General features: G+C 40.1%; 1 protein-coding gene across 15 annotated transcripts in view; it reads right to left on the reverse strand.

The window, feature by feature from the left end:
- Nucleotides 1-26,068, reverse strand: part of DTNB (dystrobrevin beta) — a 215,950-nt gene that overhangs the window by 34,883 nt on the left and 154,999 nt on the right. For 9 of the 15 annotated variants that reach the window (XR_005797200.1, XR_005797199.1, XR_005797198.1 and 6 more), the window contains exons 11-15: nt 23,387-23,474; nt 14,064-14,105; nt 9,318-9,403; nt 8,357-8,470; nt 3,363-3,459 (exon numbers count right to left, since the gene is read on the reverse strand). Coding sequence is in view for 12 of the 15 variants with exons in the window: in XM_040496237.1 (XP_040352171.1) it covers nt 3,363-3,459; nt 8,357-8,470; nt 9,318-9,403; nt 14,064-14,105; nt 23,387-23,474 (427 nt within the window). In the remaining 3 variants the exon portion in view is untranslated. The remainder of the gene's footprint in view (nt 1-3,362; nt 3,460-8,356; nt 8,471-9,317; nt 9,404-14,063; nt 14,106-23,386; nt 23,475-26,068) is intronic. The other 6 variants (XM_040496241.1, XM_040496239.1, XM_040496236.1 and 3 more) reach the window with 1 other exon arrangement.

Genomic DNA, 26,068 nt, shown 5'->3' on the forward strand with positions numbered 1-26,068 from the left:
GCAAATGAGGTTGAAATCCAAAACTGCAGAATTCACCTGGTGACTCTGTTTCAAAAGCAATATTAGGAAAATGAAAAATGAGGCAGAAAAATACTGGGGACATGATTTAGAAAGTAAAATACCAACATACAACCACTTCCAGCTTAAATAAGTTTGGGACAGAAGTTATCCATACACATTAATCAGGGGGGGGAAATGTAAGGAAAAGATACCTTCTGACCATGGGTACCTGGGTGTCAGTCTGCCTCATGCCACCAAAAAACCAAAAATACAATTAAGAAGGTCCCTGAGGGGTGTCTGGGTGGTTCAGTCAGTTAAGTGTCCGACTTTGGCTCAGGTCATGATCTCACAGTTCGTGAGTTCGAGCCCTGCGTTGGGCTCTGTGCTGACAGCTCAGAGCCTGGAGCTTGCTTCAGATTCCGTCTCTCTCTCTCCCTCTCTCTCTCTCTCTCTCTGCCTTTCCCCTGCTCGTACTCTGTCTCTCTCTCTCTCAAAAATAAATAAACTTAAAAAAAAAAAAAAAGAAAGAAAGAAAGAAGGTCCCTGGAACTCCTTGGTCTTACTGCCAAATACCTAAATGTGACAGTTAGGAACCAATATTTTCTTGTTAAATAAATGCCTGATTAATTTTTACCCTGCCTTCTTACAAAAAAGGACTTAAGATTATTATTGAATAAATTAATAAACAATGGGAACACTTCATATACATCCTTCTTTAAATTATCATTTTTCAGATAAATAGATAATGTACATAATATTTCACTGAAGCAGTAGAAAGAACTCCCTGTGAAATGGAAATTTACTGTGCAGTGTATTTTAATTTATGAGTATCCCAGACCATGTGGTTTCATTGTCCATTTGACTAAGTGCTTACAGCTGTTTTATGAGAGAATTAAATGCTAGCAGATTGAACATCGACGAGGGCAGGACAGTCCTTTGAAATTAAAATTAGGATTCTAAAGCGTATTTTTATTATCGGTTAGTGAATATATTTTCTTAATAGTAGGAAAACATCTTTGAAATTTTCATGGAAGTCAATGATTCCTACGGGTGACCTTCTAGGAGTGCATACAATACACAAATTAGGATTGTGCTGTCATCTTTTTAGGAAGCTGGACATTAGAGAGGCATGAAATTTTCAACTGTAAATTCTAATCAATGGGTAAAAAGACAACATTCCTGCTCTGTGTTGCAAATTCTTCCTCCCAGTATGAATGGCCTCAGCCTATCAGGTAAGTAAATTATAAGGCATTTAAGAAGCCGGCAGGGGATTTTACAAAATGGGGCACAAGGATCCTGCTTATTTTACGAAATTATAACTAAGTAAGACAGTAGCTAGAAATACAAAGAAGCTCAGCGTTTGGGATCAGAGTTCCAGGCCTCAGCTCATTCTGCCCAGCCCTTGAATACAAACATCAGAAGTGAACCAGGTCACAATAATATTCACAGGGCTCTGAACCAGGAACTCTAACGGAGACTGAGGGCGGCGCAGCTAACGAGAAAGCACACCGTGGGACTTTGGGGGAAATGCATTCTGACTTCCCTTCAGTTTGCATAAACCTTTTGCCTTTTACAAAAATTACCCTAGGGTATCTTCCCACCTATGTTTGGGCAATGTCTGAAAGCAACTTACTACAAGCAAGTCTGACACAGGCCAGGGATGAGTGGATCCCCTATTATCTCCCGTCTTGCAGGGGACAACCCCACAATGGCAGGACTTTCAAAGCCCCACATGGCTCCAGATGCTATACCGGCCAAATGCATTTAAGTCCCTCTCTGCCATCTTGAGTGGGTGATTGGGTTGGATTAGCTGGATACTTGACAACTATTAGAGGGATCTGGGCCAGGTTTTCTTTAAACAAGACCCATTTAGACACGAAATACTTCTCAAGAGAAATTCCGTTAACAGGGTTAACGTAGAAACACGTCCATGCAAAACAACCCAAATACCCAGGACCAAAGCTAGAAAAAGAGATTCAGCTTAAGACTAAAAGAAGCGATTGTCTTGAGCAAGCCAAAGGTCAGTTTTTTTTTTTTTTTAAATGTTTATTTATTTTTGAGACAGAGCATGAGCAGGGAAGGGGCAGAGAGAGAGGGAGACACAGAATGTGAAGCAGGCTCCAGGCTCTGAGCTGTCAGCACAGAGCCCGATGCAGGGCTCAAACTCACGAACTAGTGAGATCATGACCTGAGCCGAAGTCGGACGCTTAACCGACTGAGCCACCCAGGCGCCCCAAAAGTCAGTTTAAAACACAAACGCTACATTTACCCAAGTTGCTAATACCACTTGCTTCACTATGAAGGGACTCGTTTAGCATAGAGAAGTTGAAGAAAAGTCTCCAAGCTGATGTTTCCTTGAGCCGCACTGCTAGTCTGGACCCCTGTCACTCACACTCACAGATTGTGATGCAGCACAATCACTGGGCTAGACAGTTATATTTATCTCCATTTCTCCTTTAGTTTCTTCCCTCTCTGATCCGCTCTACATATTTTCCCAAACTATTATTTCCCAAACCGTCAGTGACTCTCTTACCACAGGATTCAATCTACTCCCCTCAGCCTGGCTTTTGAGGTAATCCACACTTTGTGATTTCCACTCTGGCTGTGAACTCGGTGTGGCACCACAAAATACAGTGGTTTCTCAGCACAGACACAGAGACTGAAGGAACTAACAGCAGGAACAAATGTATTCTGGTATTGCTGCTACGTATCTGGGTAGATATTTCTGTGGAGTGCCAGTCAAACTGTCCAGGTGAGGACACTTAAATGCCAAATGTGCCTTTCTCTCCTCTAAGGTATAGGGGCTGCGATATATTTGTCGCATGTTGTAATATGTCAACAAAGATAGTGACATCTGAATCATTCCAAATTTATTCAAGCCCCAAGATAACAAACATAGAGCTGGGATGCTTTTTTGTTCCTCCTAATAAAGTTATTCATTAGAATTAGTCTGATTAGCTTGGTCTGCCACGATAATACTTACTAAAATAGGACTCTTAATCCTTCTTATTTAGGGGAAATATTTGAAAATTTGTTTTAAAAGAAACTTCAAACAGTTGAGAAACATTTGTTTACATACAGTTAGTATCCTATTTATAAACCTGCCTACCACTATTTAAGGACATGACGCTAACTCCAGTTACTCATTTTTTATAATCCGGCTTTACACTAATTAGATGACTTTATGGAGTCGTGTCTAACTTTACAGGCAGAGCCATTTAAGCCTTTAGCGGCACCCTGTTCAGACAGCACGGCAGGGGTTGGGGGGGCGGCAGCAGCTGAACTGGAGGTGAAGGGGAACAAGCGGTGGGAGGGAGGCGGGTGGGGGGGGGCGTGGGGGAGCGGCCAGGGCTCTCTCTTACCTTCAGCAGCTTCATCAGCCCCTCCAGCTGAACCATCAGCTCGCGCCTGCTCTCCTGCAGCGCCGACATTCTCTGCTCCAGTTCATCTTTCCTTTGCCTGTCCGAGAGGAGAAGCCCATCCGGAATGAGGGTCTGAAGACAAAGGGACCCTCAAGGAAGGGTCTAAGCCTAGGCGAAATGGGCTTCAGACCCGATTCCGCTATTTACTGGGGTCTGCGATGCTGAGCAAGTTACTGAACTTCTGATACCTTATGTAGAAAGTGGTGATAATATCTGTTTTGCTCACTTTCCTGCTGTGAGAATAGTATGTAAAAATGCTTTGGAAAATGCACATGGCCATATACAGAACAAAGCATGATTAATATCATTGTTAAAGTGATTTTAAAAATTCCTCAGGGGGCGCCTGGGTGGCGCAGTCGGTTAAGCATCCGACTTCAGCCAGGTCACGATCTCGCGGTCCGTGAGTTCGAGCCCCGCGTCGGGCTCTGGGCTGATGGCTCGGAGCCTGTTTCCGATTCTGTGTCTCCCTCTCTCTCTGCCCCTCCCCCGTTCATGCTCCGTCTCTCTCTGTCCCAAAAATAAATAAACGTTGAAAAAAAAAATTAAAAAAAAAAAAAAAATTCCTCAGGAAGTCAATTTTAGAAAGATACATGAAACGAGTGGAGAAAACGTATGAAAATTGCTCAGGGGAAACAGGGTTCAGTAGCTGATGCTTCCAGCACCAGATGCCAGCCTCAAGAGTGAGACTGACACCAGGGTGGCTCTGTGTCTGAGAGAATTCACTTTTCTCTGAGGCCAGGTTTCGCGTCAGTTCTAGCTCAATAAGTCCAAAACCGAACTTAAGACTTTAGTCCGCAAATGGTTCTCTTTCCTCATTTCTTCTAGCTGTCATGGCTGAAAACCTCCGTCCTCTTCGATACTTTCCTGCTTATACCCTATATTCAGTCATCCGACTTAGATGACTCTTTCCTAGAAATGTATGTGTCTTTCTCTCCCGTCTCTCACTTTATCCAAGCACGCCTTACCTCACACGTGCAATGGTCTCTTAGCCTGATTAATCCTGATTTCATCTGTTATGGTGAAGTGGAATAGAAATCAAGAGGCTTGAGGCCCACCATTTACTAAATATTGCAACCTTGGACAAGTCACTTAACCTGTAAGAGCCTCAATTTTCTCTTCACTAAAATAGGACTAATTACAAACAACTATGGCAATATCTGGAGGATCAAATAAGACCATGGGTATGAAAGATAAAATTAATGGCACCTATTTCCTTTTAGTTTTTCACTGTGGCTGTTAGAAAAGTTTTTAATTACATGTGTGGCCCACATTCTATTTCTATCAGAGTGCTGCTCCAGACCCCATCTGCAGGCCTATCCTTAGTGCCTCACCTTCTATTCCCTTCCACGTCTGGATGTCCAGCTGATGGTTCACTTTTCCTTAAGCAGATCCTGTCATTTTACGAATCCCAGCAATTCCCCAACTTCTTCCAAATATTATTCACTCCTTAGTGTCCCACCCAAATGTCACTCTTCCCAGGAAGCTACTCCTAATTACTTCAGCAGGTATCAGATCCTGCTTAATTAATCACTACAACAACTGGTGCTCCTGTGGCACCTAATTTATTTTACCTTGCATCGCTGTCATACCTACCATGATGCAAAATCCTTGAGGTCAGGGGATGAGTCTTACTCATCTTTGCATGTATTGAATGATTAAGAGAATATCACATCCAGTATGTACTCAATTAACATCTAGTGAAGTTAACACCATCATTGTTTGAAATCCTCCAAGGATTTCCACTCACCTATCACTTAAGGCTCTCCAGAATCTGGTCTCAATTCCTCAACTAATTTTATCTCCTATCACTGGCACTCTAAAGATTAATTCAATGGACGCCTGAAACAAATTCTTAGTTCTAAGACTCTTTCCCTTCTCTGAAATGTATCATACTTCTTTGGGGGATCATGCTGAACCCCAACTCCACTTCTAATCTGAAATGTTTTGTCCCAGACTCCATCCAAATCAACCCTACCTTCCATGGTCTAGCTCAACTTCCACCACCTCCATGGGTCTAATTGCTTCTAGCCTCTCTCTATATTTTCATACTTAGATTTCTTATAGCATAATGCCCATACTATTTATTAACACTATATAATATTAGTTAACTGACCAGAAAATTATTTTATGTTTATTTCCAAAACTAGATCACAAATTTGTAAGATGGAATCATTGTTTTCTAGTCTTCATACTCCCTAAATTTCCAGCACAGGTATAAATTCAATAAAGAAAACACGAGTCATTCGATTTTCTAGAGAGCCTTTCTTCTCTGAACTTCCAAGACTGGATGCGGTACTCTTTCCATGTGCTATGCACAACCAAATAATTACACTATGTGGTGAAAATGAAGGAACTATATGTAGCTACAGCAACAACATGGAAGGACCCATGTTGTCCTTCTACTACCCTAAAGCGTAGTACTGAAGGGGGGAAAGGTTCCACTCTATGCATATAACAACATTTCTATAAAGCGTAAAAAACAAAAAGCAAAACTAAACACTTTATTATGTGGGAATACACATATATTTGATGATAGATACTGTTTAAAAAGCAAGACAATGATAAACCAAATTCTGGATAGAGGAGAGCTCTGTGGGGAACGTGGAAGCAAGGAAATGGGCTTGGGGGCACTTACACACACGACATGGTTTTAACAACACATGACAAAGGTGTGGGTTCATGGGTATTCATTTTATCTTTATGCTTCACATCTTACACATTTGTCACATATATTATTGAAATGAATATACCATTTAAAAATAACAGTCATGGGGCGCCTGGGTGGCTTAGTCGGTTAAGCGTCCGACTTCGGCTCAGGTCACGATCTCGTGGTCCGTGAGTTCGAGCCCTGCGTCGGGCTCTGGGCTGACAGCTCAGCCCAGGGCCCGGAGCCTGTTTCAGATTCTGTGTCTCCCTCTCTCTGCGACCCTCCCCCGTTCATGCTCTGTCTCTCTCTGTCTCAAAAATAAATTAAAAAACTTAAAAAAAATAAAAATTAAAAATAACAATCATGGGGGAAAGACACAATTCATAACCACTAATCCCAAGAATGAAATTCTCTATCTCATTTTATTACACTAGCTGGGTACCTGGCAGTTCCTGGATTCGTATATATTGATCAAAACCAGAAGGATGTCAGATACGTAGAAATGAATCTTGCCCTTTATGTGTCTTTTGATAAACAAAAGTTCTCAATATGAATACAGATGAATTTACCAACTTCTTTCACGGTAAGTGATTCTGAGAAACTATTTTCTATTCCAAAATCCTAAAGAAATTCTCTCACATTTTCTTCTAAAAGTTTTAAAGTTTTGTCTCCATGTTTAATCCATCTGGTAGTGTGTTCTGTATATAGTGTGAAGTGGAGAGCCAATATGTTTTGTCTGTGTGCATAAGCAATTGATCCTGCACGCTTACTAAATAGTCTCTCTTTCTTTAGTGATAACAGAAGCTGCTTTTCAGATTAAACACTTCCGGACTTTTCAAGATTTAGACCCTCCTCAGATTTAGGGTAAATTCTTGCTTCTTGCTGCCTACATGACATCCCGGGGCTCAGCCGTCTGCCTACTAAATCTGTGACATTTTCCAGACACTTCCGGCTGAATTAAGGACTTTTAGCGATCCCACTTCCAGCAACAGTTAAGATTGGAGTATAATCATTTTTTGCTTTGCTAGATATAAAACAGTTACTTGTGCCTGGGCTGTGGTGAGGAAAAGGGAACAGTTGTTATCTTACGCCGAGAGTTCAGAGTTAACACTGGGACTGAGTCAGCTGCACATGCTCTCCCAGACTTCGGAGAGTAGCACCAAGCTGCTAACATCCCAGACATGCAACAGAGGACCTAGGAACCAAATCCTCAAGCCCAATTAAATTTAGGAACTAAAATGAATTTTCAGAAGAATGGGAATCTCTGTAACTCTAATGATTTTCATCTGCACAGTTTAAATTCTTTATGACTTATTTATTGATGATATAAATCTAGAAAGAAAGACAGTTACAGAAAAACAATCATCTCCATTCTCTAGGAGAAGAAATGATGGTTGAGAAGCTACATGACCTAAGCCAAAGGAAGAATTACAAAAGTATATTCGGCTATGCAGAACCCCAGATGATGGCACATTAAAAATCAACTGTGCAATGTCAAATGTTACAACCTACACAGAAAGGATACTCTTTGGACATCTAGAGGTCTGGTGAGAAGCCAGTCACTAATTTAGCGTCCAAAAAATGTCTGCATTTACCAAAGAGTACACACACATCTTTTTAAGACTGATAGGAAATAAGATCCTAATAACTTTGATCAGATCACTCTCATGTTAAGCTCTTCTGGCAGACTTCTCCATTCGCTCCAAAATAGCATCTCAGTGGGGGCTGAAGCACCTCTCTGCCCGCATTCGGGTCCTGAGCCCTGAGTCTCCGGGCCCCGAGGCCGTTTATATCTATGTCGAAGTGGGAAGTTTCCACAGCGGTGGTGCAAGGGATTCCCACGTGGTTTTGCATCTCAGAGACGTGCCTGTGTAACAAGCACCCTTCCCCTTCAACAGAGTCCTGCTCTGACTGTGAAGCACCGGGAGAATATACTCATAGGACAGAGAAGCATTATTCCTGCCAAGGGTCTTCAAAGCCAGACTAATTAACAAAATAAGAAGACGGATCGGAGCCGTCTTCTTAAAGCGATCATAAAAGTGTAAACACCGCTCTGCCTGGCGTGGAGCCGGACACTGGTGTTGACCTGGTTCTGCCACGATGGCTGAAGTTCTCAGAATCCAAACACCTGAAGCAGTAACAGGATGACTGGAATGTTTTAACTGTTTGCTCTAACAGGACTAGTTGTATTGAGAAACAGATTCCATTCTACTCGTTTTGTTTCCCGACACGTAAATTCCTACCACAGACCAACCTTTGCAGACAGTGGTGCAGTATCCCTACTTACCTCAGCAGCCGCAGCTCAGCCAGCAACGTGGGGTTCTGCTGGGCCTTCTCGGGGGTGGGCTGGGAAGCCTGCTCATGCTCCAGACGGAGACGCTGAATCTCTTGCAGGATCTCCCTGGAGAGGCCAGATGAAAGAAAGTTGGCTGCACAGCGCTTCACAGCTCTTTCCTGTCAGGTCTTTTTATTCTAGAACAGCCTCCACCAATCTTGTTCTGACTGCTTCCAAATGACCGAGATGTGGAATAGCCACCTTCTTGATATTTCCACACTTCATATTTCCTCAATGAAACAATCTTTTGTGGTAGAGAAAGTCATATAAACACTCTTCTCAAGAATTTGAAAAATCTCCACTAAAGGAAAACAGCCACTAGAAGACTTTCTTTCTTTCTAGGGAAAGGAAAAACGAACTCCCTTGCAATCTCTGAATGTGGGTCCTATGCTAACTCCCCCCATCTCCCTTCTTCCTCTTGAGCCCCCAAGTGATAAGAGCTGCCATTTCTTCTTCCAAAACCTGTTCCTTTACATCTAATCTCCTTGTCCCGGTTTCTACTATTCAGGGCATACTGGTGTGCCGTCTGGTGTCTGTGACTTTAAATGGCTTTGTGGGGAGAGAGCAGACAGTCACATACAGCACAGTGGGTCAGGATAAGATGACCAGATAAAGTGAAAGAGGGGTGGGGTGGAAAAGGGAATCATGAGAGGGGAGCTGGTAGGTGGGAGAAGGCAAGGGAAAAAGAATCCATGAGGGCACAGGAACAGGGCTTTGGGCTACCAGAATGTACAGCATGCAGAGATCTCCAAATCAGAGTAGGGGCATTCCCATGAGTTGGTCTGGCCTATATTCACTAAGGTGGGATCCTCCTTCATGGTCAAAATACAACTAGTCTGCAAGGAAAAGGAGAATCAGATACTCACATGACAGTCTTGGACTTTAGAAACTGGCTTGGCCTCTGCATTCTTACCTGTTTTTGTTTTCCAGTTCTGCAATAAGCTGTCTTTGTTGTTTGTTGGCATCAAAGTTAAAGCTCAAGTCAGTAGGAGGACGGGTCTACAGTGAGAAGAAAGCAAAGGTTTTTTTTTTGTTTTTTTTTTTCTGTGTGTGTGTGTGTGTGTGTGTGTGTGTGTGTGTAATTAAAATATATCCAGAAACTTAGACTACTGATTTTTTAAAACAGATTTTTGGGGCACCTGAGGCTCAGTCGGTTAAGTGTCCAACTTTGGCTCAGGTCATGATTTCACAGATCGTGAGTTCGAGCCCCACGTTGGGCTCTGTGCTGACAGCTCAGAGCCTGGAGCCTGCTTTGGATTCTGTGTCTCCCTCTCTCTCTGCCTCTCCCCCACTCATGCTCTGTTTCTGTCTCTCTCTCTGTCTCTCACTCTCAAAAATAAACATTAAAAAATAAAGCAGATTTTGGAGGTACAATTTACATACCATAAAATCCACCCATTTTAAGTATACCATTCAATGAGGCTTAGTAAATTTATTTATTTATTTTTTAATTTTTTTTTTAATGTTTTATTTATTTTTGAGACAGAGAGAGACAGAGCACGAACGGGGGAGGGGCAGAGAGAGAGGGAGACACAGAATCGGAAGCAGGCTCCAGGCTCTGAGCTGTCAGCCCAGAGCCCGACGTGGGGCTCGAACTCATGGACCGCAACATCGCGACCTGAGCTGAAGTCGGCTGCTTAACTGACTGAGCCACCTAGGCGCCCCAAGGCTTAGTAAATTTAAACAGTTGTGCAACCAACCACCACAGTCCAGTTTTAGAACATTTCCCATCACCACAAAAAATCCGTCATGCTGGCTTGCAGTCAATTGCCACTCTCATCCCCAACCACAGGCAACCACTGATGTGCTTTCTGTCTGCAGTTTTGCCTTTTCTAGAAACTTCATATATATGGAATCATACAACATGTGGTCTTTAGTTTCTGGCTTCCACTAAGCATGATGTTCCTGAGGTTTGTCATTGTTGTTCGATGAATCAGGAGCTCCTTCCACCTTACTGCTGAATAGTATTCCACTGTTGCCAGCTTTTGACTGTTACAAATGAAGTTGCTAAAAATGATCATTTACAAATCATTGTGTTGATATGTTTTTATTTCTCTTGAGTAAATACTTGGGAGTGGAATTCCTGAGTTATCTGATAATTCTGTATTTAATATCCAAAAAAAATGTTTTTAGGGGCGCCTGGGTGGCTCAGTTGGTTAAGCAGCCAACCTGGGCTCAGGTCATGATCTCACGGTCCGTGAGTTTGAGCCCCGCGTCGGGCTCTGTGCTGACAGCTCAGAGCCTGGAGCCTGTTTCAGATTCTGTGTCTCCCTCTCTCTGACCCTCCCCCGTTCATGCTCTGTCTCTCTCTGTCTCAAAAATAAATAAACGTTAAAAAAAAAATTTTTTTTAAATGTTTATTCATTTTTGAGAGAGAGAGAGAGAGGCAGAGTGCCAGTGGGAGAGAGTCAGAGAGAGGGGAGACACAGAATCTGAAGCAGGTTTCGGGCTCCGAGGTGTCAGCACAGAGCCTGATGTGGGGCTCGAACCCACAAAATGTGAGATCATATCCTGAGCCTAAGTCAGACGCTTAACTGACTGAGCCACCCAAGTGCCCCTGTATTTCATATTTAAAAAAAATTTTTTTTAATGTTTATTTATTATTGAGAGGCAGAGCATGAGCATGGGAGGGGCAGAGAGAGGAGGCGACACAGAATCCAAAGCAGGCTCCAGGCTCTGAGCTGTCAGCAGAGCCCAAAGTGGGGCTCAAACTCACAAACCGCAAGATCATGACCTGAGGTGAAGTCGGACGCTCAACCGATTGAGCCACCCAGGCGCCCCCTGTATTTGATATTTTGAGGTACTATGAAACTGTTTTCCAAAGTAGCTGTATCATTTTAGAATCCCACCAACAATGAATGAGGGTTCTGAATTCTCCGCATCCTGGCCAACATTTGTCATTGTCTTTTTTCTTTTGTTGTTTTAACCATTCTAGTGCATGTGAAATATTTAACTGTGGGTTTTTTGAGATATGATTTACATACCATGAAATCCACCCTTTTAAAGTGTACAATTCAGTGGGCTTAAGTATATTTACAAGCTTGTGAGATTATCACCATTAATTCCAGAACATTTCATCACCTCAAAAAACTCCCCCGTACCCATTAGCAGTCATTCCCTATTCCCCCTACACTCACACCCTGAGAACTGCTAACCTACTTTCTATTTCTATGGATTTGCCTACTCTGGATATTTCATATAAATGGAATCATGATCTTTTATGTCTGGCTTCTTTCACTCCACAAAATGTTTTCAGGGTTCCTCTGTGTTGTAGCATGTAGCAATACTTTCTTTTTTGTAGCTGAATAATATTCTGTTACATGGATATACTACATTTTGTTTATCTATTCAACAGCTGATGGGCATTTGGGTTCTTCCCACTTTTTGGCTGTTTTGAATAATGTCATTATGAGCATTTGTGGACACATGTTGTATACTGATAGGTTTTCATTTATCTTGGGTATATATCTAGGAGTGGAATTGCTGGGTTATACAGCAACCGCTTTCCCAAGTGGCTACACCATTTTACATTCCCATTGGCAATGTATGAGGGTTCCATTTTTTCCATACCCTTGTCAACACTTGTAATTGTACATCTTTTTGATCATAGTCATCCTAGTGGGTGTGAAGTGGTATCTCATTGTGGATTCAACTTGCATTTTCCCTATGACTAATATATTGAGCATGCTTTCATGTGCTCAATATATTTGCATATCTTCTCTGGCGAAATCATTTGTGGTTATGATTTGCATATCCACTGACATTTCTGACCCTTGTTGCCTCCTTTAAGAATATGAAAGCCAATCAACACAAACTAGGAAAATGGATAAATAGATGACGTTTCCCTTTTTTTGATTAACCAGAATGGAAGCCCAAAATGAAGGCTCTGAGATGGCTATGTTTCACGCTGCACATTCTTGGTTCTGCCCAAAACATGACCTACCATGAAGCAGAAACCTTGTTTCCTGTCTAGAGCTTAAAGATGCAATAAATAGTTCTTTTCATGTGGCATTTCCTAAATAAACAGGGGCAAAACAGCATAGCAAATGTGGGTGGGAGGCTTTTTTACCAAATATTTTTTTTCTTAAAAGAAGGAAAAAAGGTGATGTTTCTTCCTCTAGAGTGGACCAACAGCCAACTGAACAAATTTTCTATATTCTTTTCAGACTCTTGTGAGAGCCAGAGCTGAGCCTCACAAAAGTGGCTTGCCTGAGACTAAATCTGCTGTGAATAACAGATTTCCAGTTCTTGAAAACTGGAGTTGAAGCGAATGGCTCCTTATTAGTGTGAGATTGGGGAAAATTTGGATGAGGAAACGGACTCTCAAAAGGAATTGGCTTCATCATGGCAAACAAACAAAAACCTCATAGTATTTCATTGGAGATTTCTAAAGAATCTTTTCAGTTTTGAGTTACTGCAAGGCTGAGGATTCTTTCAAAGAAGAGGTTAACACAGGAATCAAGAGTTATTATCAGCAGTTCCTAACCAGGAGAGATTCTTTGGCACCAAGAAGTATTGTTACTCAAGCACAAAGAAGTGCGGGTCAAAGACTTCTATCCTGAGGCAGCAGTTCCAGCTGGAGATGACAACAAGGAGAGCCCCCAGTGGTAAGTGTTGATGACGGCTGATTTCCCCCAATTAAATGTGAAACACAGTCACGTTACATTAAATAACAGAGAAACTTGGGACTGTATTTATTTACTATCTTAAACTTCACAGTGCTCCTTAAAAGAAAAAAAAAAAAACAAACCCAGGTCTCTCTTCCTAAAATGCCTCTAGGATACTGAAGGGAACAAGACAGAGAGGGAATTATTAGTTCACAAAGACATGGAATACTTTAACCACAAGAGACCTAAAGATGATTTCTTTCAAAAATTAACAAGTTTGTTCATTTAGTCAACGAATATTTCCTGAGCACCTACTATGTGCTAGGAACTAGGATGCATTAGTGAATAAGATACAGCCCCACCTTCAGGTAGCTTACATTATGCTGGGAGAGAAAGATAAGGAACCAAAGACAGTATATACCATCAGCAGTGATAGATGCAATGAAGAAATACAGGGTCATAAAACAGAGTGAACTGAGACAGAAGACTCTTTTTGAATAAGGTGGTTATGAAAAGGCTCTCTGAGACTCAGTGAAGCGGGGAAGCTAACCGGGTGATGATCTGAGGGACGGGTGTGCTAGGTAAAGGCCAAGCAAGGCTTGCAGCTGCTTCATCTGGGTGTGTTTAGGTCAGCACTGATGGAGTGGACGTGGGCTTTGGTGAAAATGGTGGCTGACTCTAGGAGATGACCCCGGGACCCTGATCGCCAAGGGCCTTTTAGCCTTGGAGGAGAGTTTCCATTTCATTCTGAATGTAGTATGAAGCCACTGTAGGGCTCTAAACAAGGAAATACAGAATCAATTCCAAATACTGTAGGTACATACTCAGCCTTCAAGGAGGTGGAGCTTAACACTCACTCCTTTAGCGTGGGCTGTCCGCAGAGACTTCTTTCCAAAGAGACAGTGTGGAGACAGAGGGGAAGAGTAACTTTATGTTGGAGAAACCTGACAAACACTACCTCACCCAGGTGATCAAGGTCAACATCAACAGTGATAGATAAATGATGTTGACGCTATGTACCCCAGGTACAATGGAAGAAAAACAGCACTTACCTCCTCTTTCTCCTCCTCCTCCTCCAAAGCCATAACTTGAGTCTAATCATGAGAAAAACATCAGACTAATCCCAAATAAGGGACATTCTACAATGCATTTGACTAGTACTCGTCAAAACTGTTAAGGTCATCAAAAACAAGGAAAGTTAGAGAAACTGTCACAGCCAAGGGGAGGCTAACAGACATGACAGTTAAATGTAATGTGCTATCCTGGATGGAATTCTGAAAGAGAAAAGGGACATTAGATAAAAACTAACAAAATCTGGGGTGCCTGGGAGGCTCAGTCGGTTGAACGTCTGATTTCGGCTCAGGTCATGATCTCGTGGTTCGTTTTGAGCCCCGCGTCGGGCTCTGTGCTGACAGCTCAGAGCCTGGGGCCTGCTTCAGATTCTGTATCTCCCTCTCTCTGCGCCTTCCCCGTTCATGCTCTGTCTCTCAAAGATGAATAAGCGTTTTAAAAAAAAACCAAAAACTAACAATCTGAATAAAGTATGGGCTTTAGGTAATAATAATGCATCAATATTGGCTCATTAATTGCAATAAGCATGCCATGCTAATGTTAAGATGTTAATAAGAGGAAAAACAGCATGGGTTATATAAGTCTGTGGTAGCTTGGTAATTTCTCTGTAAATCTAAAAGTATTCTATAATAAAGTTTATTACTGTAGTGGGATAAGAATGGAAGTAGAGAGGCTAGTGAGGAATCCTAAATTTTGCTGTTTACTCACTATGCAGACCTTGACTTATTTTATTTTCCTACACCTTTATTTTCTCAGCTGTAAGATGGGAATATTTACAGAAAGAGATGTGAAGAGGACCACTTAGCATTCTCTTAGATTTAGGTAATCTCAGAGAGCTCCATCATCTTTAATGAGATGGAAATACATCTGAAAAATACAGGGTAAAAACAAGATCCCTCTGTGTAAACCTGGGCAAATTTTTAAAAACCAAGGAAAGCCAATGCAGTCAGCAAACTGCAATCTGGTAGCATGCATTTCTGAAGCCTCCTAAAAAAAGGGCTGGCGGCTTCCCATCTGTATGAGCTTGGCAGGAGGAGTTCCAGAGAGATGTGCCTGATATCAGCTATGCTTTCTTCATACTCCAGCGGCACCCTCCCATCACCCCAATCTCACTTAGACTAACTAGAAGACTGTGGATTACTAATCCTCTCAAAAACCCAATGACTTTTAGGGCAGTGGTTCCCTAGCTAGCTATACATTTTTGTTTACAAAAAGTTTTGTTTTTCCTTTTTAAATAAAAAAAAAAAAAAAAGGGGCGCCTGGGTGGCGCAGTTGGTTAAGCGTCCGACTTCAGCCAGGTCACGATCTCGCGGTCCGTGAGTTCGAGCCCCGCGTCAGGCTCTGGGCTGATGGCTCAGAGCCTGGAGCCTGTTTCCGATTCTGTGTCTCCCTCTCTCTCTGCCCCTCCCCCGTTCATGCTGTGTCTCTCTCTGTCCGAAAAATAAATAAACGTTGAAAAACAAAAATTAAAAAAAAAAAAAAAATCAATGGGCTCTAAACACAGAGATTCTGATTCAGTAGGTTGGAAGCAAAGCCAAGGATCTCTACGTTTTAAATGCTTCACACGATTATAGCATGTACCCACGTTTGACAATTAATTACTATTCTACAGGGGCTTTGAGTCATTAAATGTGTGCAAAACACCACATGGATACTGTTGATCTTTACTTGCAAGAAGCCATAAGGATATTTCTGGAATGGTGCATGCCTGGAGCAGTCGATGTGATGATAAGGCTGTGAAGGCTGGGCTATCTGAAAAAAAAAGCTTCTTGAAAACATGTTGGGTGGGATGACAACAAAATGTTTCCCCTTCCTTTCACATTTCTTCCAAGTCTTCCATAAGGAATTTCACATTTTTCATAAAGAAAAAAACTTTAAAAATAAAGAAACAAAAAACTCTCCTCTGATTACATCTAGTGTTGCTGATGTTTGTGATGAAATTTTAAGAATTTGCTCTTATTACTATGATTTACCACACACTGTAGTTTTTTGTTTGTTTGTTTGTTTGTTTTTTAAAGGAATTTAGGCACTCCAGGAAAACAAATGAGCTCTCCTGGCTCATCTAAACAACCTAGAATTTCTTTGTTCAAGGGTCAGCCTGAAGAGGTTTCCAGTGGCCATGTTGTCAACTAAAAGAGAGGGATGGCTCTGACACTGAGGTACTCCACAGGGTGCCATGCTGGCTGCTTAAGTGATTTAATGGTCTTTTTTTTTGAAAGAAGGTTTAAAAAAAAAAAAAAGGAAAACGTCAATACAAAGCCTATCTGGCAGGCTATAAATAAATTCTTTTGAGCACTACACCCATTTTATGCAAAGCACTTGTATCGGCAAGAGATTAGCAGATTAGTAGTCCTCTGTTTAACAGAAATCTAGTCAAGAAGAATCCTTCCTGAGAGGCCCAATATTTAGAAGATAACCACACACTGGAAAATAAACTGAAGATGAAAGGGACCTTATCAGTATTTCCACTCAAGACCATTCTAACAATTATCATTTTCACACGAATTAGAGAAGTGGCATCAGAAACTATCAGGTGTAAACAGACTTATCTTGTTTGCAGGAAAGGAGAACGTGACCTCCTTTTCAGGGTCAAATGGCTTTGGAGCTTTTATTTACGGTATTTTTAAAGTACGATGTAAAGTCAACAAGACTACATGATGGCATTAAATATACTTAATTTTAAACATTCAACCACAATGCTATCTCAACAAATTTAATTAATTTCTAAAATAACTTAAATGGTTGTGACTGAGGACACATGTAAGGTTTAACTAATTAAATGGAACTTTTCTTTTCCTCAGACTTCTCCCCACCTGCCCTCCATTCTGTTCCATTTCACTAACCTTTAGAGTTGTAATGTTGGGAGTCAGATATATGACCTAATACTAGATACTCAAGGAAAAGATGTCGAAGCCTAAACAAATCTAAAGGAATAAATTACTTTTCGGGGGAGAAACAAAGCCAGACTCTCCACTGGAAGCACTATTTCTCTATGAAGAAGTAAACATAAATTGGCACACATTTCTAAAATCAGTATACTGTGTTTGTAGAAGACGGTCCTGAGAGATCTGGCCTGCCTGTCCAGCCTAATTTCACTCCAAGTATTGTTCTCTGGGCTCCAGCCTCACAGACATCTTTTCGGTGCTGAAACCTCCAACCTCAGGGCCTTTACCTAGGTTGAAACACCCTCCTGGCATACAATGGGTGTTCCTTACCTGGTTAATGCTCACACAGTCTGTTGTTTCAGCCTCAGATCCTTCTTCCATTTGTCTTGCTCTTTCTTCGAGATTTAATGCTCCTCCCGAACTACAACCTTCTGTAGCTAAATCTCAGGAGTTGATTGACTAGTACCCCAGTCCCAGCTTGCCACTGACCGACTGTCACCTTGAGTGGTTTCCTTACCTTTCTGAGGCTTAGTTTTCTCATGAGATTGTTTTGCAGAATGAATGAGCTAATATATGCAAAGCACTTAGAATAATGACTGGCACATAGTAAACTGTCAATAAATGTTAGCTATCAGTGTTATTCTTTCAGCATGAATCTCACTGGGGCCTTTCTCAATGCTTGCCAGAAAAAGTCTTTCCCCTTTTCCTTTGACAGGTTTAGTTACTTTCAGTACATTAATGATATTCAACTGTCTTTTTTCACAAAGAAAATTCTTAAAAGTTTCAACATAAACATCAGCAGCAGTGGATATGATTGGAAGTGTTATTTTTAAAGAAAGCGGGTTTTTCTTGTTTATAAAAAAACTGTTGAATTGTTGTTGGCGTTGAGAAATCTATCAATTCTTTGCAGGTATCTATCTTTTCTGGTTGCTTTTTGAGTACCTTGTCTTTGTATTCTGTAGTTTCACTAGGATACATCTAGGTGCGAAATTATTTACCAAGTTTGGAACTCATTGTTATGTTTCAATCTGAGGATTCATGTCATGAATCAATTTTGGAAAATTTTCAGCCATTAATTCTTTTTTTTTTTTTAATTTTTTTTTAACGTTTATTGATTTTTGAGACAGAGAGAGACAGAGCATGAACGGAGGAGGGTCAGAGAGAGGGAGACACAGAATCTGAAACAGGCTCCAGGCTCTGAGCTGTCAGCACAGGGCCCGACGTGGGGCTCGAACTCACGGACCGCGAGATCATGACCTGAGCCGAAGTCGGACACTTAACCGACTGAGCCACCCAGGCGTCCCAGCCATTAATTCTTTAAATATTTTCTCACCTAATAGAAAATAATTTTATTTTCCTTTTTTTAGTGGTGGGGGGGGATTGGGGGAGGGGGATTCCAATCAGATGGCTGTTGGTTATCTTGTAAGTCTGAAAACCTTGTTTCAAACTTTTCATCTTTCTGTGTTGCATCTGGGAAACTTTCTTGCATATGTTTTCTAGCAGACTAATTCTCTGTGCGGCTGTGTCTGATCTGACCTTTAACTCATCCAATGAGTTTTACATTTCAACAACTTTAGTTTTTAAAAATGTTTATATCCTATTTGGTTTGTTTTCATCTCTGGTCTTCTTAGTCTTTTGTTATGTTTTTAATTCCTTCTTTCAGGTCTGAAGAAATTTTAAACAGCTATTCTATAGCCAATAATTCTAATATCTAAAGTCACTGAGGGTCTAACTTTACAGAGATGCTCAGGAGTTCATGTCTCGTTGGGATTCTCATGTCTAGTTGGATTCCATACTTTACAGAGATGCTCAGGAGTTCATGTCTGCTTGGCCTTAACTGTGAACGTTAACCTTAGGAGAGGATTTATATTTTGCTTCTCTTCCATGCCAGAGGATTAATTTCATGTTAAAATTTCACCTGGGTGTTTCTCAAACTATGAAGTTATGTAAATGCACCCAACACGAACACAGACAGGACTAAGGTTGTGAATTCCTAGGGGAGACCTCTTCTGCTCCTACAGGAGGAGACCCATAAGCTTTCCGATTCTATTTTTGTGCCAGCAGATAGATGTCTTCTGTATCATACTTTCACCGGTCTGTGCTTCTGGGGGCCTAGCTTAATGTGAAAGCTTCATTTCCAACTCTCCACTTTGCATATGCACAAGGCTTTGCCCACTGTACCTCAAGACAATTAAAATCCAAGCACAGGGCTGGAGTGGGAGCAACAGCAGCCCATGGGCTGCTTTGGGTTTCAGTTCTTTTTAGCTCCTAGGAAACTGAATTCTCTTCTACTTATTTTCAGATCTCAACACAAGTAACACTTTCTCACAGAAGCCATACAGTATAAAGCAGGGACCTGCTATACATTTTCATAGCTCCTTCTATTTTCCCTCCACTGCACCTAATTGTTTGTAGTTACGTTAATAGTGTGATTATTTGTTTAATGTTTGTCCCTCTCACTAGACTGTTAGTTCCCTGAGGGCAGGAATCATTTGTTCATCATAGTAAGTAAAATAAGTAATAAATAGTTGCCAAATGAATACGATGAATATGTGTGCAGAAGAAAGGGGAAATGTATATTAATATGCATATAACTCTTCAAGGAAAGGGTTGAAACGAAAGAAAAAAGGGAACATTTTATTATAAATTACTTCAAATTTATAGTAAACATATGGCAAATCCCTGGGTAGCTAGCCATTTTTCAATACAAACTCTTCCATATTCACCATTCTTGGTTCCTTTTTCTTTTAACTGAGATATAATGCTCATATCTTAAATAAGCCATCCAATCAGTTTTGACAAGTGCATGTAACTTGTAACCCACACCTCTATTAAAATGCAGAACATTTCTATCAATCTAGAAATTTTCTTTATCTCTCTGCAATATCCTCGTTCCCAGAAACAGTACCTGATGTGATTTCCATCACTATAAATCAATTTTACCTATTCTAGAATTTCATATACATGGAATCAAACAGTACGCACTTTTGGTGTCTGATGTACGAGAATTCTGTTTGTGCCACATCCTCTCCAACATTTGATGTTGTCAATCTTCTTCATTTTAGCCATTCTGGTGGGTCAATATGGTTTTAATTGCCATTTTCCAGATGATTAATGATATCAAGCACCTTCTTATGTGCTTATTGCTCATCTGTATAACTTCTTCTGTGAAGGGTCTGGACAAGTCTTGAGACCATTTAAAAACTGGGAGTTGTCTTATTATTGAGGTGCAGGAATTCTTTACATAGTATGCCCTTTATCAGACATGTGTTGCAGATATTTTCTTCCAGGTTTTGGTTTGTCTATTTTTTTGATAGTATCTTTTGATGAGCAAAAGATTTTATTTTCAAAAAGGTCCAATTTATCAAAAATTTTTTTTAATGGTTCATGATCCCACTAAGAATTCTTTGCCTGCTCCAAGGTCATGAAGATATTTCTCTAAGCCTTCTTTTAGTAGCTTTATGGTTCTAGCTTTTAGGTTTAAATTTACGGTACATTTCAAGTTGGTTTCTATGGATGGTTTGAGATTCTTTACTTCATATAGATATACAGCTGTTCCAGAAGCACTTGTTAGAAAGATTTTCCTTTCCCAAAATGTCTTTTGTGCCTTGTCAAAAAAAGTCATTTGACCTTATACATATGAGCTTATCTTATGGATGACTCATTTGTCTATCTTTTTGCCAATACCGCACTTTCTTGATTACTGTGGCTGTATAGTAAGTCTTGATGTCAAGTAGGGTTAAGTCCACCAACTTTGTTCTTTTTAAAGACTTTTGGTTCTTCTAAGTCCTCTGGTTTCCAAATATGTTTTAAAATCAGTTGGCCAATTTCTATAAAAAGTCTACTGAGGTTCTGACTGGTATTGAATCTGTAGATTAATTTGGAAAATTTTGCCATCTTAACAATATTAAATCTGAATATTTTATGGCATACCTCTCCACTTATTTAGGTTTTCTTTAATTTCTCTCAGCAATATTTTATTGCTTAACATCTTTCGTGAAATTTATCCATAAGTATTTGATGTTTTTAAATGTTATAGTAAATGGTGTTTTTCCTAAATTTAGTTTTCTAGTTATTCACTGCTGGTAGATAGAAATACAATCAATTTTGGTACACTGACTTTGTATCTTGCAGCACTGCTACAAAGTCATGTATCTGTCTTAGCAGTGTTTTTGTAGATTCCTTAGGACATTCTCTACACCATCATGTCATCTGTAAATAATAACAGCTTTACTTCCTCCTTTCCAATATTCACACCCTTTTCTTCCTTTTTTTTCCCTTTTCTTCCATATTGTACTGGCTAAGACCTCCAGGGCAATTTTGAATAGAGGTGGTGAAAGTGGACACCTTTGTCTTGTTCTCAATATTAGGTAGGAGAAATAGTCCAAAATTTAACCTTTCATTATATTAGCTGTAGATTTTCTTGTAGGTGTTCTTTAGCAGATTTAAGAAGTTTCTTCTACTACTAGTATACTGAAAATGGGCAGTGCAATTTGCAACTACATGGATGGAACTAGAGGGTATTATGCTAAGCGAAATCAGTCAGAGAAAGACAAATAATCATATGACTTCACTCATATGAGGACTTTAAGATACAAAACAGATGAATATAAGGGAAGGGAAGCAAAAATAATATAAAAATAGGGAAGGGGACAAAACATAAGAGACTCTTAAATATAGAGAATAGAGGGTTGCTGGAAGGGTTGTGGGAGGGGGGATGGGCTAAATGGGTAAGGGGCTTAAGGAATCTACTCCTGAAATCATTGTTACACCATGTGCTAACTAACTTGAATGTAAATTATAAAAAAATAAATAAATTATAGAAAAAAGTGAATAAACAATAAAAAAATAGAAAAAAAATGGTCAAAGCCTTATTCAATAATTTCCAAAATAGTAAAATCCTGTTCTATTTGGAAATAGAACAAATGAAAGCACACTACCTGCAGTAAGAATGAAAATATAAATAAGTTGAGAAAGGCTTTAGATATTTTCATGACTCGTGTGTCTTAATTAATGTCCGTAATAATTGGCATTTTATAGAAGTATTTCCTTTTTTAAAAAAATTCTCAATGTCAATAATCTTTACCGAGATTAAAGAAAAGAAAAGAAAAGAAAAGAGAAGAAGAGAGAAAGGGCAGTGCGTTTTGTTAAATACTTTTTCTGCACCTACTGAAATGATCTTATAATTTTCTTTTTTAAACTGCTAACTTGGCAAATTACATTGTCTGATTTTTATGTATTAGTTAAATCTGCACTCCTAGGATAAATCTCACTTGATCATGGTGTATTATCCTTTTTATATATTGCTAGATTCAATTTTTTAATATTTTGTTAAAGATTTTTTCATGTTCATGAGAGAATTTGGTTATTGATATTCTTTTCTTGTAATGGCCTTTTTTGTCTTGGTATCAGGTTAGAGTGGCCTGATAAAACTTGGAAAGTGTTTCTTCTTCCTCTATTGAAAATTTATGTCAGATTGTTATTATTTCTTCCTTAAATACATGATAGTATTCAATAGTTAAGCCCTCTAAGCTTAGAGTTTTCTTTGTGTGAAGTTAATTATGAATTCAATCACTTTAACAGATTCAGGACTATTTAGATTTTCTATTTATTCTTATGTCAGTTTTGTTAATTTGCCTTTTTTTTTTAAGATTTTATTTTTAAGTAATGTCTACACCCAACATCAGGCTCATACCCATAACCCTACGATCAAGAGTTGCATGCTCTACCAACTGAGCCAGCCAGGTACCCCTAACTTGTGTCTTTCATGGAATTTGTCTATTTCATCTAGGTTGCCAACTTTATTGGCAAAAAACTGCTTATAATATTTCCTTATCATCCTTAAAATACCTGTAGGATCTGTAGCAATGTCCCTTCTTTCATTTGTGATACTGGTAATTTGTGTTTTCTTTCCTTTTTTCTTCATCAGGATTTCTAGAGGGTTATTAATTTATTTGATCCTCTTTTTTAATGTTTTTATTTTTGTGAGAGAGAGAGAGAGAGAGCATGAGTGAGGGAGGGGAAGAGAGAGAGGAAGACACAGACTCTGAAGCAGTCTCCAGGCTCTGAGCTGTCAGCCCAGAGCCTTTGGCGGGGCTCAAACTCACAAACTGTGAGATCATAACCTGAACCGAAGTCAGACGCTTAACCGACTGAGCCACCCAGGTGCCCCTATTCAATCTTTTTAAAGAACCAAATTCTAGCTCTTTGATTTTCTTTTCTTGACTCATTTTTTAAGGAGGATATTATAGATAAAACTAAAGGTCACTGTAATCCCTTCCCTAAACCCATGCCTCTCCTTTTGTTCCTGAGGTACCTATATCTATTCTCCTAAATTTCAAGTTTACCATCCCTCTACCATTTGCATATTAAAATAATGCTAATTTCTGCTACTCTGCTAGGACCTTCCATTTACTTACCACGTTTCCTGCTTCTGCAGCCAGCCGGGCAGCATAGCGAGCTATAAGCCGGTGTTCCTCATCCAGTCGGCTAGGACTGTCCAGGACACTACCAAGGAGACAAAAATTCAATAGGTGTGCATTAAACATCCCCTACCTTTGTTTTTCTTTTAGAAAGAACAGATGGGAGAAAGCTTGTAAACAAGTATGGTAGCAAAAGAAACAGAAGCCTGGGTCATAGATACTAATGGTCCTCTGAGAGAAAGGGGGTTTAGAGAAATGATGAGGCCACATACGCCACACTTAATCTCCCTGCTCCTACACCATCAGAAGGGGCACTTACTTCTTTTTTAATTCAAGGTCTGAGAAAAGACAGACCATCTGCAAAATCTGAAAGAGGGATTTCTAATCAAATGTTTTGGAAGAACTTGTGACTTTTACACATAGGTCTTGAATTTAAAAAGACCAAGAGAAAACTAAAGCACCATGAAAAACAGGGCTAAGGAAAAGTACTTAACACTGGCTGAACAGAAGTAAGAAGCCTAGGCAAGGGCAAGTCCAACATATGCTAAAGTCAGAGAAAAGGGGCGCCTGGGTGGCACAGTCGGTTAAGCATCCGACTTCAGCCAGGTCATGATCTCACGGTCCGGGAGTTCGAGCCCCGCGTCAGGCTCTGGGCTGATGGCTCAGAGCCTGGAGCCTGTTTCCGATTCTGTGTCTCCCTCTCTCTCTGCCCCTCCCCCGTTCACGCTCTGTCTCTCTCTGTCCCAAAAATAAATAAACGTTGAAAAAAAAAATTTTTTTTAAGTCAGAGAAGAATCCATGGTATCAAACCTTCCCTTTCAACGCTCCTTTTTCTTCTTTTACCAAGCTTGTTACCATTATAGCCTCATCTTAGAGTAAATTAATTTACTTCATTACTCTTTCATAAAAGAGTGCTGGTACCCCCAAAACTGAAAGACCTACCTAGTTGGGATATCAAATACTGCTGCACCTGGATGAAAGAAGCTAGCTCTGTATATATGTGATGCAATGAACTTCGGACTGGATTATGAAATAATTCACTCCTTTAATTTAGGATGTTACATCAACTGTCATTTATCCATTACATTATCTTGTAATAATTACTGAGGGGAATCTGGGAAGGGTGATGTTAAATCTATAGAGATGTGTCTGACCTTATTTATGTATTTTTCCTAGATGTTTTCACCTTTCTATATTTCCAATCTCTGTGGCTAATTCCTTAAGATTAACTTGGTCTTTCTTCTAGGATGGATTTTTTTTTTTTTTTAAGGTGCTTTAAGTCTTCTGCCTGTGCCACTTTAGAATATTTGATAATTTCAGGTATGCAGGTATCAGTCTCCAGCATGTCTCATCATCCTCTGAAAAGATGATCTTGTAATAAGAACATGCTAGCATCAGTTGGCTTTAACACATTAGGGCCAAGGCCCCAAGGTCAAGGCTGAACTGTAATATTTGTGCCTTAAAGATGTTTGTTAGAAATAAGAGAACTACCTTTATCTTCTGAATAAACAACAAAAATGAACATTTAACAATACAAGTGGATAATATTATAGAGGGAGTGGCAGCCTAAGAAGTGGGACTTAAAGTGTCTGCCCTTTGTTTTGGCAAGGGATATAACAAACACTTCATTTTTTCCCTCTGTGCAAAAGAGCTCCTTTCTCCTCCATCATGTTCCACCCCCTAGGAAGGTTAATTCTGTTTGTCATTTATACACAAGTGTGCACGACACGGTTGCTTTATTTGGCTATGCTTTCCAGTCAGAAACTAGAACTTTATGCTGATCAGAGGTTTTAAGGTCAATGAAAATTAAGAGGAAAATTAGAAAGGTTCCTTATTTTTCTGCTTGAGCTAACTTTCATTTTCAGAATTAGCCAGGAAATTTCTGACTTCTTTGAGGAAGCATGAAGCTAGGTTCAAGAAGAGATACAGTACTCACCCAATCCTCATGTTCCCCCAGGCCTCCCAGCCAGCAGTTGTTGCGCAGGAAGCCTAATCCCTAAGCGAGGAGGCTTAAGGACCTAAGCTAGACCCACCATAAATCTCTTTGGGCTGAAATATCAGGTAGCAGTCCCTGCCCAACATTCTGCTCCTATTTTCACCATGGAAACTTTTAATCACCTACACAAATGCCCTTATTGTTAATAAGTAAGCTGTCCTGCCAGGGGTGAGACACCTCTATTCCTAGATCCCAGGAGCTGAGACAGAGTGTACAGAAATCATCTGTTGGATGAAGAGACACTCTTTGTGATACAATGCATAATTATCAGGCCTTCCCTCCCCTCCCATAGGATAGGCCTATATTAAACATACTTGGGAAGTAAAGAAGTAGACTTTAGAGATAAATGCCTAAACATATCAATGCTATTTAGTCACACTGGTAAAATTACGGGAAATGGTATGAAATATAAAAAACAATCCTTTTCAAAGATATATATTTCACATTAATTATTCTTGTCATCGCAGGAAATAAAACAAGCTCAAATGACCTTCCCATGAAGCCATCGCAGGTTCTGTGCAAAACTAAGATCAAAATGCAAGGCTCCAGCTCTCTTATGTGCTCGGTTAATAAATTATGGCTTCCTCTCTAAAATTAAGAATCCGTTTGGCATAGTGACTCTTATTTGCTGCTAGGTGAAGTGGAGGGATGGCTTTATATGATTTAAACTTTACCTGCTATTC

The sequence above is a fragment of the Herpailurus yagouaroundi genome, unplaced genomic scaffold, assembly GCF_014898765.1.
Source record: "Herpailurus yagouaroundi ecotype Mexico unplaced genomic scaffold, PumYag 188, whole genome shotgun sequence".
Lineage (NCBI taxonomy): Eukaryota > Metazoa > Chordata > Mammalia > Carnivora > Felidae > Herpailurus > Herpailurus yagouaroundi.